Consider the following 19,501-nt stretch of genomic DNA (forward strand, 5'->3'; position numbering starts at 1 on the left):
TGAATAGCCATATCCTGAGCCATTTAAATCAGGCTCCAGTGAAGTCAACTGAGACAAAAGTTCACTGACTGAGAGATCTGGCTCTTTAGTAAAGGATCCTTATATATTATAGCTGGACACCCTATCTATGTTCTCCACACAACAGCCATCATTTCCACAGTATATCTGATAAATAAAAAGCAGGCTGGGAGAGCTCCTGCTTTTGTTAATTACCTTAGAAATATACTTTGCCATAGCGGTCATTGTTTAAGGCCCACACAATATCTGATTTGATTTTACCCTGCCACTCACAGATCCCATACAAAATTAGTTTTTAGAATGGATTTACTTGATTCTTCTGGAAAGGCATGATGTTGTCTCCACAGCAAAGGAAGTGTGCTATGGCACAAGCCAATGTTGCTCACATAGATCCACCAATCCAACACACGGCACACTTTATAATACCAAGGCTAGGGTGTCAAACAATTTTTTCAAACTCAACGTTAACAAGGTTGATCTGCTATCGATGGGTCTTTTCAGCACAGGTTTCTGTTTTCCTCCCTGTATGTCACCTTTGATGGGAACTCCCTTAATTTGCTTTCAGAACTGGCGATCCTGTAGTTATTTCTGATTTGCAGCTTTGTTTAGCGATCTGTATCAAACATACTGCAAAACTATCTCACTATCACCTAAGGACATTCTTCAGGATCTGACTCCCGATGAGATGTCTTGACATCATACTGATAATATCCCTTTCATCATTTCCCAAGAGAACTACTGAAATATTTGTAAGATTTATTTACTCCTCCCTTCATGTATTTGCAAGTTCAATTGAGCTCTTTGTTATCAAAAGTGAAATCTCTGGGCATACTGCTTTTTTTTCTAAGCGAACTTCACTGGATTCTAGCTGCTGCCAAGTGAAGACACATCAGTTTGTGAAATCAGTTTAATGTGTACTTGCTATGGGGTCTGTGCTACTCACATTTGAATGAAGAGTTTTTGAATTAGGATCACACTGAGTATAGATCTTGGTTTAACTCCTTGTCACTCACAAAATGTTCTTGCTTTGAAAATCTTTTCTTTTCGGGGACTAAATTTAAATCATGTGTTAAGATTTCCTTGATTAGCAGCATTCTTCCCAATTCTTGCTTTGCATTGTGCCTCATTTGTGTTTATTGTTTGTAGCGTGCTTTGAAGAGGTATGCAGGAAAGATACAGTATCAGTGTTATTTAACTGTCTGATCTAAGTATAATATGTTTAACTAGCATCCCTTAACAACCTAACAGCAAATATTGGTCAAATATTGGACTAAATTGCCAAGGGAGGTGGTAGAATCTCCCTCTCTGGAGATATTTAAGAACAGGTTAGATAGACATCTGTCAGGAATGGTGTAGACGGAGCTTGGTCCTGCCTTGAGGGCGGGGGGCTGGACTCGATGACCTCTTGAGGTCCCTTCCAGTCCTATTATTCTATGATTCTATGAAATGCTTGCTTGGTGAAATTTGGGGTACTTCATTCAGACGCCTTATCTGTATAAGTGTTGTATAACCAAAACGAAATAAAGGCCAGGATTCTTCTTGAGAAAATTTTCCAAAGAAGAGATCTGGATTCAAAAGAATTTCTCCCCATTACCAGAGGATTTTGGGAAGACATTTCAAATCAGTAACAAAATGAACCTCATCGTACAAGGTCATTATAATGCCTTGGGCTCAATTACTGAGCATGGCTCACCTATACTTTGTATAGGGACCACTTTTGCATTCCCTTAATCCACAGCACTTTGGCTCCCATCATAAGCTGGAGCAGCTCTTTTATTTAGACTGGCTGTCAATGACCCCAACGGGCCATAACTCTAGTTATGGATTTCTTCACTATGTCAGCACTCCTGCTATAGGCCTATTCTCTGGATATACCCCCTTTACTAAAGAAGTGTTGAGAGTACCATGAGAGCTAAGACAAAGCCCTTGTACACTATACAGTCTGAAGAGATGAGAGCTGGTCTGAACACAGGTAGGCAACACAGAATAGAAAATGCCAAAAAAAACCAACCCCCATCTAGAGCCCTATCAACATAACTTCTTACACTGCAAGAGCGAAACCAGTGGTAGCAAGAAAAACCTCTTAGGCAACTTGAGCACCAGACTGGGCTTGACAGCAACTGATTTATATTGATGAGACAGACAAAAAATGTTTCTACTAGATTAGCATAATCCCTGTTAACGCATCCCAGAGAGTAGGCCGGACAACATCCCTAACAGCTAAGGTTTATTAGAAGGGTCCTCTCCATGGATCTCCATGGAGGTAATTCGGCAGTTCAGCCTTCTTATCCTTAAAATCTGGATAAAGGAGGAGATACTTAGTGAAATGAGGGAAGCCTTGATTGTTACTCTCTTTAAGAAAGGGGATAAAGCAGATTGTGGAAACTATCATGGTATCTTTCTCCTTGCCGTTACAGGCAAAGTTCTGGCATGGGTCCTTGCAACCCATCTTTTGCCCCGGTCAGAAGAAATACTAACAGAGTCACAGAGTGACTTCCAACCATGTCGTAGAATTGCAGATACGATCTTCACTGCAACGCAGCTGCAAAAGAAGTGTCAGGAGCAAAACCAACCACTGTACATGGCTTTTATTAAGCTAATTAAAGCCTTAGACTCAGTGAATTGCTGTGCCCTCTACCTTCGAAGACTGGATGTCCTGATAAATACATCAATGTCCAAATGTTGCTTCATGACAACATGAAATCGACTGTTCTGAGCAGCACTGGATCCCAGAGTGAACCTTTTGAAGTACCAATAGGAGACGAACAGGGATGTATCATTGCCCCAACCATGTTTGCAGTTTTTATTGCTGTCATTTTTTAACCTAATAGCTGGGAAGCTCCCATCTAGCATTGAAATCATCTACAGAATGGATGGGAAGCTGTTTAGGCTTAGCAGGCTGAAAGCTAAACATCTGTTGTGGAGCTTCAATATGCTGATGACAATGCAGTTTTTGTCCATTCTGAGAAAGATCTTCAAACTATCTTGAACGTGTTTGCTGATGCTTACGCACCTCTTGGTCTCACCCTCAGCATCAAGAAGACCAAAGTGCTCCATCAGCCCTCGCCATACACTCCATCTATTAAAATCAATGAAGTAGTATTGGAGAATATCGATCATTTTTCTCTACCTAGGATGAAAGATAACTTCCAAGGCAGATACTGACCTAGAAATCCAACATTGTCTGATTTGTACCAGTGGAACCTTTGCTCATTTATGGTACATTCAAACAGACACCAAACTGCTTGTTGCCTCTGCAAAATCTTGTAGATCAAATGTGAAGACAGGTGCACTAACGTTAGTGTTCTGGAAGAGGCAAAGACCACCAGTCTTGAGGCAATGATAATTGGTAGGCAATTTCGCTGGACTGGTCACATTGTTCAGATGCCAGACCATCACCTCCCAAAACAGGTCCTGTTTCCTCATCTGAAAGAAGGATACCGTGGGAGGATAATGGAAGTGTTATAAGGACTTGCTAAAGGATATTATTAACATTGACACTTGGAAGACACTTGCCCAGAATTGTTCAAAATGGAGAGAAGTCATACGCAATATCCTCCTACGTTTTGAATTAGCCCACCAACAAGCTGAGGAGGAGGAGAAGTGCAGGAGGAAGGGGAGACTGGCTTCTAGTCATGATCAACAGCTTCCTGCTGTACCTGGAAACATCTGTCCTCACTGTAATAGAATTTGTGGTTCAAAGATTGGCCTTATCAGCCACCTGAGGGTCTACAACTCCCCTGGAAGATGATGACACTTGGCAATGAGTGATTGTGCATCATTAGATGTATGTGGGAGTGTTGTTGTCCAAACTACTCCCTGCCTTTTTTGGACTGGTTATCATGAAGGGGAATACTACTAGGGTGGCAGTAATCTCTGGCCTCAAAAGAATACAGAGACCAGTTTCTGACCCGATGCAGATTTTTTCTCCTCAAAGCAGATCACTGCAGGTGCCACAAACTGGTCCTAATTTTACACCAAACACCAGCATTAAAGACATCTACAAATATATAAAACACTCTAGTTTGAATAATGGACTTGATTGTAACCTAAAAATATTTGTGCCTGCCACATCTCTGCAAATGTAGAGAAACAGCATGTACTTCAACAGAAATAGTTACATGGGAGTTGCACGTTGAAAAAAACCTCATCAATACTTACCATTAAACTTTTAAATTTCTTATTTTCTGCAATATGGAAAAAGCCATCTTTTGTTAAAATCTTGATATGCTTCACTTCATTATTATACCTGTGGGCAATTAATAACTTATGAATATAAATGTGTTTTTAATCAGTGGAGATCAATAATTGCCTGAGGACATACCCCCAAAACATTACATGAATGAATTCTTAAGACAAAATGTATATCCATGCCAATACACAGCTGACATCTAATTAACCAAATATATTTATTAGTATATGAATGAAGATGTAGCCTGTATTCAGAAAAAATGTTCCAATTCAGGGACACTATGCATTGCTTGCTTTCAAGATCATATTGAGGATCGATGTGGAAACAAACAAAACCCTCTTACTATTTTCTGCTGACAGAACACACACTACTGAAATATATTTGCTAACACAAACTTTACTGAAGTGTCCTAGTCAATAAAGACTTGAACTGACTACCCTGACTACCAACTGACATCAACAGGAGCTGAATCAGGTCTGAACAATTGCCTGTTACTGTTCAACAGGCCAATGTAAACTTTGGTGTCCAACAGCCTATGGTATCTTTCCATTAACTTAAGTGTAGCAATACTAATTTACACTTTTTGTCCTACGTGCCTGAACTTCTTTTCTAGCAACTGATATTTTATGTACTAAGTGATCGTATATTACATGACTATCTAGGCTGCAGTGAGATTAACAATTTTCTGCATTTAATATAAACATCTACCTAACCAATAACGAAAACAAGAAATCTATATTGTAAATGTTCTTGTCCCACTTACTTAATGCTAATTGCGTATTCTCCTGACTCTTTGGTCCTATATCGCACCAGATAAGTTCTATTTCCCCTGTTAATAAGTTCACTTTCAGCTTGCAACCTCTCCATTGCTCCTGCAAACCTGTAACAAAGGAAAGCAAATAAATACTAGCCATGCTCATCTTTGAAGCCATGCCACAGATCTTTCCAATTTAATGTTCTAATATTCTACATAAGCTAGTGCATAAAATTCCTGGTGAGTGAACTGTGTTTCAAGATTGTGTTGGAAAGTAATATAACCCCACCCACAATCAGCAGCATTAGCTATTTCAGCAGGAGAGCCTCTCTTGATTACATAGTGTTGTCCATACCAGCAATTCAGGGGTGTGTTTTTTTACACCCCGACTAACAAAACTGGTTGTTTAGGAAAAGCCTTAAACATGTGCTTAAATCCCATTGACTTCTAAAGCATTTAAACATATATTGAAGTACTTTGCTGAACTGAGGCCAAGCTAAAAATGTAATTAAAACATGGCCTGGACCAGGTGTTGGAATTTTACTTAGTTGTACTATTTTGTATCACAAGCTGAAAATCTTGAGCCTGACTCAACACTGTAATATACCAGTCTTATACTGGTGTAACTCCATTGACTTTAGATGAAGCTGGTGTAGCAGACTGCAGAATCAGTCAACTGTAGTTTATTTTTTATGTACTATTCAACAACTATAAAAACTTATGTTTGTTTTGGTCAGTGGGATCTGATTCTGATCTCACTTACTGAAAGCCAAGTATATATCGGGAACAAATCTACTCAAGTCATTGTAAAAGCAGTATGAAATCAGAATCAGTCACTGTGCACTTATAACCTTTTTAAGTCAAATTCACTCCAGAGTTCACACTATATATACACTATGATCCACTTTGACAGTGGATGTAGCGTGTCCATGTCCATCTCTTTCTCGATTGCTTTTCAGTCAAACAAGCTTTAAGCAGAATTATTCACAAAACAAAATACCACTTCCTTCATTCTGCTTAGCTACTTAAAATGTAACATCTTCTTGCATGTTTCATGTTGTTCTGCTTTTTTGTTGCATGAGTTTAGAGACACAGACTGTGTATATATAGACTTGTAAACAAAATTTTAAATCATTAAGCACATTATAATATGAGACATTATTTTAGGCAGTGTATATTCAGTGTTGTTTTCCAAAATGGCTACATAATTCATTCTTCATAAGCCAAAAAAAGTTAAAGCAATTTAAATTAGGTTGTGATAAACAGAGTTATGTCTATTTCAACATGCTTAGCATAGGACTGATCCAGAACTCACCATGGCTGGCAAGAGTAGTCTACTGGTTTAGGAACCTAAGGTGTAAAAAGACATAAGTGGAACATAATTATTTAAAGAATATTTTTCTAATTGACTCACAAAGGAGGTAACACTGATCTAATGACCAAATACCCTACATCAAACAGGGGGTAAGAATCAGATTTATTCTAAATAAAGTAGACTAATAGATGAAAAAATGTGATCAGTCAGTGAACTGAGGATATCCTATATAGATCTAATAATAGGACAGAATATTAAGCTGATACATTTTGTTGTTATCATTGGGGGAGTTTTATTTTTAATTTTGGACAGATAAGTGCTACAAATCCCATATTGTTTTTTAAAATCCATCTGAAATGGATTTTGGCAGTGTCTCCACTCTCATTTCATCCACAAAATGCTCATCTAGTAGGGCATATTGTTGCAATACATCATTAAAATGTGCAACTGAGTATACTATGATGCACGCTAAATTCACTAAGTGCTTCCTGAATTGGATTGCCTTGAAAAGGCACTATTCTTAGCTGAAATAAAAGCTTGGGTAGCATGTTATATAATCTCTTGACATGGTTAACTGAATAATCCATACATTTTGGGGTTATTGAATGAATTTATTAATATATTTGCATGAAGCAAGGTTTACTTTTACACTTGAATTGAAATAGGAATACATTCTGAAAGGCCAGCTGCCTTATTTAATTTAAACATTTTTTAAAATAAACTAAAATCAAACACACACAAAGGACTGTGTGTATGTCTGTGTGTACATGCATACTGAATATTTCCCAGGCTGACGCCCATACTCCCCATCAACAGACACCAAAACTCCTCAGACCCTCTTGGAGGGTGCAAGTGCAGCTAGCTTGAATTTCCTAATCTGCACAGCGTTGATTTGCTTCCAACCTTTGGGATCCAAATGATGAAGTTAAGATTCATGAACTCATCTCTAGAGATTTCAGAGAGTTAGCCGTATTAGCCTGTCTCGTCAAAAACAAGGAGTCCAGTGGCACCTTGTCAAAGTAAGTTGGCACTCACAAAAGCTTGTGTCATAATAAAACTGTTAGTCTTTAAGGTGCCACTGGACTCCTTGTTGTTTTGACCTCTTCAGAGTTCACAGAGCCCTGCTTACTGCCCTTGGCATTTTGTGATTGCCAATTTTTCCTCCTAAGTGTTTTTTTGTAAAAGGTGATTTGGACAGATAACCAGCCTATTAATATTACTTGAATGCATCCGAATCTATGATTTTAATGCTGACAGTCTGCATTACATTATCACCAAAAACTGTATTTTCCCCAAAGCACAAAGGAGCCACTAGTGTGAATTTGTTGTCAATATGTTAAAGAGTTCTGCTCTAAGAATAGTGTGACCTATTTATTTGCATGATAATAAATCTCCCAACCAGGAAGGTGTTAAAAGCAATTAGACTACCCAGAAAGACTGGGGAAGAGGGAGCAGAGTTAACAGGGAAAATGGAAAGGCTTCTGTAAAATACAAAGAGACCAGGAATGGAATTATTGCTAGTCACATGTCGGTATACGATGTAAGAGGAAAAGAAGGAGAGTGGCAGTGAATTTATAATGGTCTCCAAAGCCATGACAGCCTAAACAAATATAAGAAGTATATTATTCATTTGTAACGCCACTGCATCAAAGCTTAGCTACAACAGACATGGGCTTGGACTGAGTTGGTGACACATTTTTCTCATATCTCTACAAGAACCTCTGACAAGCACTAAGAAAATAAAGCAGCATTATATCAGAACACAAACAGCTGTGCCAATTTTACCAACCAGGTAGTAGATAGGGCATAGGCACCATTTCCACTGGCTGAGAGGTCTCCACCAGTGGTTCTTAAACGTGGGTTAGGACCCTAAAGTGGGTCATTTTAACGAGGTCACCAGAACTGGCTTACACACGCTGGGGCCCAGGACCAAAGCCCGAGCCCTACCATTCAGGGCAGAAGCCCAAAGCTGAGGGCTTTAGCCCTGGGCACGGGGGTTCAGGTTATAGGCCCCTTGCCTAGGGTTGAGGCCCTTGTTCTTTGGCTTTGGCACCCAATGACAGCAGAGCTCGAGTAGGCTCAGGCTTCAGTTCCCACTTCTGGGGACATGTAGTAATTTTTTGTTATAACAAGGGGGTTGTGGTGCAATGACGTCTGAGAAATCCTGGTGTAAACGTTAAAAATGCTGCCAGCGAGCACTCCTACTTTCCTATTATTAGTGAAGTGGCTCTACTGGAAAACTGTAAGGAAAAAACACAGTCTATAAAGCCAGTCTTTATATGTAACTGGGTCTGTAACTAGGATAGCCTACAGAATTTTACAGCTTGAACGCTTCATATTGTTAGAATAAATTTTGGATAGTAGTTCAAATTACTTTATGTGAGTATACCAATGGCAGCAGGGAAGAGCTGCCTGCATACTAGTGACGCATAAGTCTATATTGGGAGGAATCTGAAATTCTAAATCAGTTTGGCTCATCTATCATAGCAGGTCCTTTTGGTTATGGACAGCTAGAACACTGGCATTCACTAACCTTTTACACACTAGAGTGTGTTGATTTCTACAATAAAGATTGTCTATGGCAGAGAAAAAAGAAAATGATCAAACTTTGTACCAGAAGCTGTTGGCTTGCACTGTATTATACATGCAAATCCACGCAACCTCAGTGATAAAACTGAACAAAAGACAGTGAGATTCTGGTACTATTCATATGGTATAAAAATGTCTGCTGACAAATACTGCACGTTGCAAAAAGAACAAAGCATTTATTGGTATAGCTGAGAAGGGACTGGAATGTGATATTTTGGAACTCAACAGTTTTTCATTCAATATTAATTTCTAAAGCCTTTTGATGTATTTTATGCTTTTTCTGGGAATTTTTATATTGGCCAGTTGTAAAGACTGTTACACTTAATAATAATAGTACAAGTTATAATACACTGAAAATCTGATAGATATTTCAGCATCTTTAACTGCATCATTCGTCATAATAAGACATTTATATTTTGCCTTTCCAAGTTAGTAATGCTGAAGAATCAATTCATCTTTCTCATCAGCCTACGCCTCTGTTTGCTAACATGTTATGAATAATATTTATTTATACTGTAATACCATGTTATTTTCATTCAACCCTCTGCTTAATAGTATATTTCTAAATTTAGCAGAAAGTCATGTCACTAGACACTAAATAATCTTCATGTTGCCTTGGTAGCTTTAACAGAAGTGTTTTTCTTAACTATATGAGTTTGCCACTTTAAACTAGAGTGTTACTCTTTCAAAATAAGCCTTATCTGCATAGATATTGCCTCTACCATTTTTATAGTAGACCCCTATATTTATTTTAGGTACTGCCCTAGAGTGGTGTACCTAATCCACAGGGCAGCTCCAGTGATTGACACTAGCTCAAGGCATGTGCCTAACACTATCTAGCATGACTGTGTGACACTGAACTGCCACAAACTTTGTGCTTGTTAAAATATGGTAATAGGGTTACAAAAAAAATTAAGCTCTGGTTACATAACATTTTGATTTCTACTATATTATCTTTTGTAGGCATCTGCTTTGTTCCTTTGTTTAAGAGAATATAAATTTAAAACAATAGAATAAGTCTCTGAACAGGTTTGTGAGACTATAAAAGGTAAAAGAGATGTTGACCTGATGGTAAACAATATTATGACGTATTACTAACGCAGGGATTTGTTTTTAGAACTAAGGTCTGACCTAATGTGTCAAAACAGTTTTATCCTGTTTGACTCCACTTAATAATAATATTATCATGATGACATATTGAATACTGTAATCAAAGTAGATTTATTAATAAAGTTGAATTTAGTTGTGAACCAAGTTAAAGCACGTTTAGAGCAAAGGAAGAGTGCCTGGCTCGCCACTGTATTATTTTGATTTAATACCAATATAACTCCACTGATTTCAATGGAATTATATTAAATTTGGAGAAATACCATGGTGATCTGTTCCACAGTATTATGGAAAGACACAATGAAGGAATACACACTTTATTAACACTCATACACAAAATTATGAGTATGTACTGTAAATTAATGTTTGTAATTGTTATCGCCTGATGCAGTTCTTAGTATTTTAAGAGTATTTGTCCTCTTAACACAAAATGCAGGCAGGTCAAATCATACAGAGACACACAAAAGTGGGCTGAAAGATCTGGTTGGAGGATCTATGTATTTGTTTGTTCTTTATTCTGTTTTTACTTTTACTGGGTTATTTTAAACTCACTATTTATGGTGTAATCTCTCTCTGTAACACAAAGTGACTGGCAAATAGATTAAAACTACAGAATTTTCATCTCACTGTTAAAAAACAGCAGCTTTACTGCACAATATATTTGTTCATAGTCTGGTTGTATTTATCTGAAACTCTTTAGACAATTTATTAAACTCCCAAAAGTGAAATCTGTCTCCTGAGCATGTTTCCTTAACACTTACAATTTAAATCCAATAGCCAAAAACATTAGAATGTTATATTTTAAACAACAACAAATGTAACATACAAACACAAAGAAACTAAAATAATGCTTCCCACAAGGCAGGATTAATGAAACCCTGGCATGAACCAGGCAACTTTTCCTATGAATGTTCCAGAGGAAACTATTATACTGACAAACACAATCAAGCATTTGTACTTACGCATGGGTAAGGCTTTACAACATCACTTGGAAAGTAGCCAAGCTCCCCTGTGACTAGATTTCTACCCTAGAAATAGACGAAAAAATTCCCATTATGAGCAAAATGACTGTGCAGATTGGAAACAATCCTTTAAACACAGGGATTCATTTAAATAAACTCACAGTAAAAGTTCTAAATTCATTGCCAATGTTACTCAAATTTTGTAAAGTAAGAATTTCTTTACTTCTGTAACTAAATAGTAATTACAGATGGTTAAAGATCTGTGGTTTAGTAGATAGAGTGAGAGGACTGGACTCAGGACATCTGGGTTCAAATTCCCAAATCTGCCAATGACTCAGGTGGCTAAATCTTCATTGCACAGTGAACTCGAGTTACCCACATTTGAGTTAATTACCTGTACTCTGACATGTGAGCAACCACACTGTAAAGTAACTGTTGAGCTGCACAGTGGGGCCTGTCTATGGGGGAAGTTAGTGAACATCACGTTAAGATGGTTGGTTTAGTACACTTTGAAGCAGGGCTGAGCAAGATACAGTCCATCAAGGCATTTGATCCGGCCCATGGCCCTCCCTGCTATGCCCCTACCCCCAGGCCAATCAAGACCCAGGGGCATCAGAGCACATGAAGTCTCCTCCCCCTGCAAGGAGCGTAGGGCGCCAGAGGGAACCACCAGCTGTTCAAAATGACTAGCCATTCCCTCTGGTGATGCACACTCCAGCAGGGTGGGTCAAGGAGTGAGAGACTTCGTGTGCTCCCTCGCCCCAAAGGGGAGTTCACAAAGTCTCCTTTCCTCCCTCCCTCCTGCCAGAGGAATGGGGTGCCTAGAGGGAACTGTCCCTCCCACCCAAAACACTGTCCCTTCCAGGCCAGCCCACAACAACTACCAAAATTGGTGAAGTGGCCCCCCTACACAAATTATTGTTTTACCCCTGTTTTAAAGTATATGAACCTAAAACACACAGAGGCACTTCTGACGCATGGTAAGACTGTCCATGTGCAAAGTTAGTCTACAGTAGCTTATGCTTTAAATTTACTTTTTGTAGCTTGCTGGGCACTAATTTCCCATGTAGACAAGCCCTTGGCAGCTGATGAGTTGTGTTAACTCAAGAAGCCTGTACCCTCAGCCAACTAGATTTAAAAATACCACCTCACTCGAGTGCAGAGTCGTGCATTTGGGGCAACAATTGAGTAATCACTGCAGAGAATAAAAGCCCTATTTGACCTTTGATAAGTGATATAATGTGTGTGTGGCAGTTTCCCCATTCGGAAAGGGGGTAACAATACTGACTTACCTAGCACTTTGTGATCATTGAATGGCCAAGCACTGCAATAAGTGCTGTGTACTGAAAGCTTAATAGTTTGTTATCCCATCACTAATCCTTTCAATAATCAGAAAGACTTAAATAGATCTGGAGGACACCCAGTGTCTTTCCTGATGGGAGATCTGGTAGATTTATGTAGGAAATCCTCTTTAAAGATAATGGGCGTTTCCTTTCAAATCCATCACCACCGTCACAACATCTTGATGGAAGAGCATTCACATTCCACTTGGAAAAATTAACCATTTCTGAAGCAGGTGATAGATGGATAAATACAGTTTAAAACCTGCATTGATGCAGTAACCTGAAAACGATTTTTACGCAAAAATATTCTGCTTGGTTTATATTAAATTAAATGGGCAAGACCCCTTTTGTGGCTCCTAACATCAACAAGCTTTTAATAAACCAAAGATGGCATAGGGCAAAGATTCAAAAGGGAACTACCCTTCATGCACACTGGAAATGAATGCTTAACATTCAGGACAGGTCAACCACCAGAAAAATCAATTTAAGATAGTATATTCCGGCGTACAAGACGACCTCTGAAGTTAAAAAACATCCCCCAAAAATCAGGGGTCGTCTTGTACGCCGGATGCCCCGCCGCCGGAGCCACGGATGCCCCCCCGCCGGCTTCCCCCCAGGCTTTCAAAGCCGCGGAGGGGCTCCGGCGGGGGGGGCTCCGGGGGGGGGGGGAGCCCAGGCGCTCCTGGCGGCTTTGCTCCCGGTGCCTCTGGTCTGCTGGGGACCATCTCCAGCAGACCAGGGACACCGGGAGCAAAGGAGGCGGAGGGGCGCTGGGGTATAAGATGAAACCCTATCTTTTAATTAAAAAGATGGGGGTCGTCTTATACGCCCAGTCGCCCTATACGCCGGAAAATACGGTAATCCCCCTAACCTAAGCCTTGGGTTCTACAGTCTTCCGGAAAGTCTAACTAGATGGACTTACTGAAGTAAGGCTAAATGTGGGCAAATTCTGGGGCAGTCCTGGCCAAAGAGTTTGTGGGGCCCACAGCAGCATTATGCCCTGCACGGCTGGGCAGCTCCCAGCCAAGAAAGCACGTGAGTGGCTGGGAGAATGGGCATCGGGCAGCACAGGGCCTGAAAGCGGGGGCCCAAGGCAACCACCTTGCTTATGTTGCCCTAAGGTTGGGCCTGTGCTGGAGAGGGAATGGATCTTGTTAGGCATCTGAAACAATAGATTGACTCAGCATTGCATCTGTTGGGACTCCTACACAATCCATCTGCCATTATCATTACCACTTACCTTCCTTGCAATGTATCACCACTAGTTAGCAAAGAATCAAGATTGCTTTTTATATCGGGCTTTACCTAACTTTAATAAATACGTGCCTCTTGAGTCTGAACACATACTACATGTGGTCCAACACACGTTTTCAGTGCATACAGCTATAGCTACATGTTTTGGGGATACATGAAAAAATTGCCTTGGATTTCATTAAGTTATCCTTTAAAGCTCCATTCTTTGGCATCTAGAAGCTCATGGGCAGCATTTCCCAATGGATTGATTGCCCTCTGAGGGCAGAGAAGCTAGAAATGCATCCCTACCTTCAGAGGAAGGTCGAAAAAATGTCTTTCAGTTCCATCAACTGAATATCTGTGACCAGATCTGGCAGCCCCTTTTAGAACTGAACTAGGCCGGGCATTCTCAAAATGGGTGCCTAGGGTAGGTTCCTAAATCTATATTTAGGCATTGAAGTCCAGATTGTTAAAAGGTACTTAGGCAATTAGGCAAACAGTTGCTAGTGGGATTTTCAAAAGTCACATGAGCCATCATTCAGGAATTTAAAACAAGGGTGGAGCTGGATGTAAAAAGGAGCAGAATTAATGAGTGTTCTTGAAAAATTGGAAGTTTTCCTGAATTGAAGTGCCCTAAGCATATTCAGCTGGAACAGTATCTTCCTGGGAAGACTACTATGCAATTTATCACACAGGTCATGATCACAGTTACTGTCACCTATTCCAAAAAGTCAGAAATGTTCAGGAAGGTGAGAAAGGGGAGAAAGAGCACTAGTTAGAATATAATGTATGAAAGAATTATTGAGATGCATTTAAAATAATGCAAAATAGGGGCAAGTAAGTAAGCAATTCTTGTATCTCAATCTAGGTGAAAATAAAATTTTTCCTCTTTCACACTACAATTAACTATTCATGGTGTTTGTGTTTTCTCATGTTCTGTTTATATCACAAAGTGAACCTTTTTCAGATTTCAATGTCTAGCCAGCCAGAACTGTTACTAACTCAGGGCCTTGTCCAGAAAAGTATATTCACTGTGGAAGATTTGTTCATCCCACTTCAGTCAATGAGAATACTTACATGAGTAATATAAATTCACGTGAGTAAGCATTTCCAGGAATGGGGCCCTATAACATCAACTTTGCATGTGCCCACATGGCTCTACAATCTGATAGATAAATATTCCTTTATTATATGTGCTAATGAAAAAGATATCAGTGATACCCACACAATTAAATGACACAGCAAGTAACATACATTGTAATTCGAAAGAAACCTAGAATCAAAATTTGATGATCTCATGAACATACTATTGAATTACAGTTAAAAAATTCAGACTGAAACATCTTCACAGTTCTCTACACATGGTAAAGGATAGGCCTTTAATAAACATATATGTGTTTCACTCGTTTTTGTACAAAAAAATTTTTTTGTTCAGCTACAATGTATAACCAAAGATAGCATTTCAACATTAGGATGGTTCAATTAGCACTACAACATATTAAACTACATTTTTCTATTACCTCAAATGAGGAAGAGAGAAATCTTGCATGCGTATCATCTCCCTATTGCCTTCATTTAGTACCACACACATGCACTTCTGATCTCTGCTTGTAAGTGTTCCACATATAAGTAGTCAGCGGCATTCTCAGCAGAATGTTTGGTACAAATGGCACTGGACACTCAGACATTCTTATGAAAGATAACAAGAGATCACACTGTCAATGGACATTCTTGCATCTGAATTACTGTGCAAGAAGTCTTCCCACCAAATACAGGTCACTGCAGGATGCCTCCACACGTGGCATAACAGCCCTGTGAGGTCACTATTAAGACCTATCCACTTCTCAAAACATGCTCTCTATGTGGCAGGCATTAGTAAATACTGATTTTTTTTAATGCCAGAAACCATACCGCTAACAAGGCATCTGGTACTGGTGGCACAGCCTAATGGTGCAAGCATAGAACTCAAAGTCTAAAGCTCTGAACTGTTTCATGACTCTGAAGGTAACAATTAATTTCTCTGTTACAGGCTGAACCTCCCAAAACTGGAATTTTCTGGTCCGGCTACAATTGTGGTCTGGAGCTGACGGCCTGAGGCAACAGGACTGGGCTGGGGCAGCCGCCGGCAGTGCAGGATCAGGCCAGCGACAGGCCAAGGCCAGGGTCGGCAGCAGGCCAAAGCCAAGGCCAGGCAGAACCCCGGATAGCCTGCAGTAGCAAGGCTAGAGCCCACCAGCTGCTGCGGGGCTGGAACCAGAGCCTGAGCCCTTGGCAACCTCTGGCAGCCTGACCAGTGTGGGGCTGGAGCTTGTGGCAGCCTGTGGCAGCAAAAGGCTGCTGAAGCCCAGCAGGCAGTCTGGCCAGGAGTCAGCAACCCAGCAGGCAGACCATCAGGGGCTGGAGGTCGTCTCCCCCCCCTACCCCTCAGCTGGTAGAGTTGGCAGCCAGGAGCTGTGGTAGGGAACCTTCTCTGGTCCGGCAAATTCCCTGGTTCGGGACCGGTCAGGTCCCGCCTGTTAAGAGATGTCCAACCTGTACTCAGCTTCCTTATCTGTACATATTTAACTCAAAGTCATTAGCATTAGCTAAGCACTATGAGATCCTTAGTTGGAAGATGTAAGGTAAGTACAAAGCACTAACATTGCTATTTCTTATAGTACTTCTAAAATTCATTTAAACACTTTGGTGAAAATTTTGCACCACTGGCTAACTGACATGGGCTCAAAATTAAGGAGCACAACAGTAGCTTTGCTGTAAGTGAGATGAGTGAAGGGGCTGCTGTCGAGAAGAATTCCTTTCCCTTTTTGCTGTATGAAGCACTGCTCCATGGCACCTCTCTCTCTCCAACAACACAGAGCGGTCATTTTGCTGACCTGGTGCTTGGGAGGGATGATCAATGGCTTAGATAACTATACAAATCTACAGGACTGCAGGAAGACAGCAGTGGAGATGGGAGCGGCATCTTGTGAGGAGTGACACAGGCAGGGGCAGGCTCCTGCAGGTGGGAATGTGGATTGCCTGTATTCCAGGGATGCACCAATGGCCACTTCAATGTGGTTGCATGGTAGTCTATGGGCTGTGGAGAAAGTCATCTTCCCACTAAGTCATCCATGCGGGAGGAGAAGGTATCACTCCAGACTGAAAGGAGCTTTTTTAATTTTTAAAATTCTTTGTTAATTATGGAACTGATCTGATTAATTTTATGTTCACTCCTAATTATATTTAAAATACTGTACTAGATTATTGTTTACTTTTAGATATCCCGCTAAATCCCTCAGGCCCCATGTCACTTTGCATAAAAATCTGTGATGTATGCTGTCAGTTATGTGACTGCTGATTTCTGTACTGAGAGCATATGCACCAGTCCATCACAACTAGCAGTGGATTTGTCGCACCACTGCACCTCAAGTTTGCTAATCATTTCTTTCAACTGCACATGTCTCTTCCTTGTTAATTGTTTCTCATATGATGAGTAAGTGGTCATTTTCCCTCTAACAAAAGCCTTAAAGGCCATCTCAAAAGCACTAGCAAATGTCTGGGCCGATTTGCTCAAGTTATTATATTACAGAATGCTTGCAGCACATAAACTAGCAATGAACACCTTCACATTGTTACTTTTAATGACATTTGTCAGTGAGACTGGAGGATGATTCCTTATTCTTGTATCTTTTAATGGGCAGGATTCCTGGAATCATTTTGTACAGCCCTAAATTTCCAGAGTACTGCCTGAGGTTTAGATATGCAACTCCCATTAACTTCCAATTTGGGACAATTTATATCTTCAAGTTAGCAGCATACCTATAGGAACTTGCATGGCCTCATAATATGCCAACATCTTTATGGCTCACCTTGAACAACATTTTGATCATATGGACCCACAGAAAGGAGTCCCTTGAAGAATTAGGCTTCTAATCCAAACTAGCTGTACACCTCGTTCCTCAGCTAGTTCGGATTAGAATCCTAATCCGAACTAGCTAGTCCGTGCCGCGTGTAGCCGCGCGGCACAGGGTCCGAACTAGCCGGCATTTAAAAATGGCGCCGGCCGGCTTCATGCAAATGAAGCCCGGGAAATTCAAATCCCGGGCTTCATTTGCAACTGCGGATGACTACATTACCCCCGCTAGGTCGAACTAGTGGGGTAGTGTAGACATACCCTAAGGTACTGGAGGACTATTCATCGTTTTTAAGGTTTTTTACTTACAGATGAACATGGCTACCCCTCCAAAACTCAGCCTAATAGTTCTGCCAACCAAACACATTTAGTCAAAAAGACTAAAATAATATTGTCCACACTTATGAACTTACACATACTACAAAGTTGCACCTTATAATGTTTACCCATCAACTCTTCAGCTGGCACCAAGGAGGATCACGCTATCACTATACGTTACAGGGACGCACAGATTTTCGGAACTTCTGGCAACAAATGGGGCCAGAGCTTGGGAAAAAAATTGACACATCTCTTCATGTGACATCACAACCAATCTCCTTAGATATATCCAGGATGAGCCCTAGTAACATACATGAAATAGATGACAACAAAACTCATGTACCAGGACAAAAGTAGTTTGCAAAGCTACTTTAGATAAGGTTTGCTACAAAATTTCTTTCAGTTCAATTTCAAGGCAAGATCCTCAGTTACCTTCTTCGAAATGCAAGAATTTATGAGGAAATTTACTGAATAGACATAGTAACTTACTATTCTTCAGAGATACCACATGCATATTTCCCCGTTAAGTAAAGTGCACGTATATTCATATATAATTCTCCAAATCTAGAATTTTTTTCTAAGTGAACAATGATGTTATCTTGGATATTTATAGACTATTTTGTTACTAAATATCTCAAGCCAGCACGTCTCTGTCTATTCTCCCTTCTTTTTGCAGTGACCTCCTATAAAAGCATTGTACCTTAGTCCCTGGTGAGTTCTACCTAGTACTGCAACATAGAAAGTTGCCCTTCAAAAAGGCAAAGATTTCATTTTTCATCCAAGAACAAATTTTCACAGAAGCATTACTGCTCTTGGGGAGCAGCACTGAAAATATAAAGAGACCATCAACAACAGTGGCATTAGCCAGGGATTATCTAATAGCAATGAACTGCTACAGGTATAAATCTATATCAAAGAAGTGTTTTGCACAGTGGAAGAGACTAGTATAGCACACATCTGTATGCTTTTGGCATACATGGAAAACATGATTGCCCTGAGGACAGTGTATAATTGCAATGGAAACCTGTAAAACCAGCATTACATCACAAGCTTATATGATACATACTGTCACCCCTGAAAACTTATCCCCAGGTTAAGTAAGTATCAATTTGCACTGAACAAATTCAAAAGAAGAGGAAAAAACCCACATCAATCATAAAAATGAGATTCTACTTGAAAGGTACACTATTACAGCTGTATTCACTAGTAATGTTCCAAATAAGGGTCTGATATTGCCAGTTAAAACATAACATTTTCTCTTTCACCTCCCCCCTTCCTATTTAATTAACTGTGTGAATGATTTTACCATATATAAAAGTGAAGGATCGATAGTACCTGTGCAAGCCACACACAGGCAAGCACTGTGGATATTCCCAGTCCTGGACTTTGAATGAACAAAGATAATCAGTCCTGCTAACTGGTGGGGCTGGCTCCAAGCTCCAGGAAGGGGTAGCACCACTGCTAAGAGGGGCAGGGCTAGGGCAACAGTCTTCAGCTCTGCCCAGATCGCACCGCTCTTCCCCTCCCGCCGAGCCAGCCCTTAATGCCAGACGGAGCATGCCGCCTAGGGCTCAATTGGTGATTTAAAGGGTCCGGGACTCCAGCCTCAGATGTCAGCAGACCTGCATAAGGCCACCTCACCTCACTTTTCACTTGCAACTGGTCTTCAGATGGAGGTGGTGAACTAAACTATTGTGGCATCAACCACTTCCTCCTTTCTATACACATACATTTTCAAGATTTCATATAAAAGCAATTTATATTCCCTGGTTACATAG

General features: G+C 40.2%; 1 protein-coding gene and 1 long non-coding RNA gene across 8 annotated transcripts in view; one reads left to right on the forward strand and one right to left on the reverse strand.

The window, feature by feature from the left end:
- The window catches only part of LOC102458603 (uncharacterized), a 155,560-nt gene that overhangs the window by 41,205 nt on the left and 94,854 nt on the right, over positions 1-19,501 (forward strand). The gene's annotated exons all lie outside the window — the stretch shown is intronic.
- VAV3 (vav guanine nucleotide exchange factor 3) overlaps positions 1-19,501 on the reverse strand; it is a 248,862-nt gene that overhangs the window by 17,464 nt on the left and 211,897 nt on the right. For 2 of the 7 annotated variants that reach the window (XM_089780555.1, XM_006119791.5), the window contains exons 21-24: positions 10,938-11,003; positions 6,280-6,314; positions 4,974-5,090; positions 4,180-4,267 (exon numbers count right to left, since the gene is read on the reverse strand). The exons of 2 other annotated variants lie outside the window; for them this stretch is intronic. In XM_089780555.1, coding sequence (XP_089636681.1) covers positions 4,180-4,267; positions 4,974-5,090; positions 6,280-6,314; positions 10,938-11,003 — 306 coding nt within the window. Of the gene's footprint in view, positions 1-4,179; positions 4,268-4,973; positions 5,091-6,279; positions 6,315-10,937; positions 11,004-15,033; positions 15,203-19,501 lie in introns of those variants that run through there. 3 more of the 7 variants (XR_016350268.1, XR_012905973.2, XM_089780553.1) reach the window with 3 other exon arrangements.

Source organism: Pelodiscus sinensis, chromosome 9, assembly GCF_052426305.1.
Source record: "Pelodiscus sinensis isolate ZL-2025 chromosome 9, ASM5242630v1, whole genome shotgun sequence".
Taxonomy (NCBI): domain Eukaryota; kingdom Metazoa; phylum Chordata; order Testudines; family Trionychidae; genus Pelodiscus; species Pelodiscus sinensis.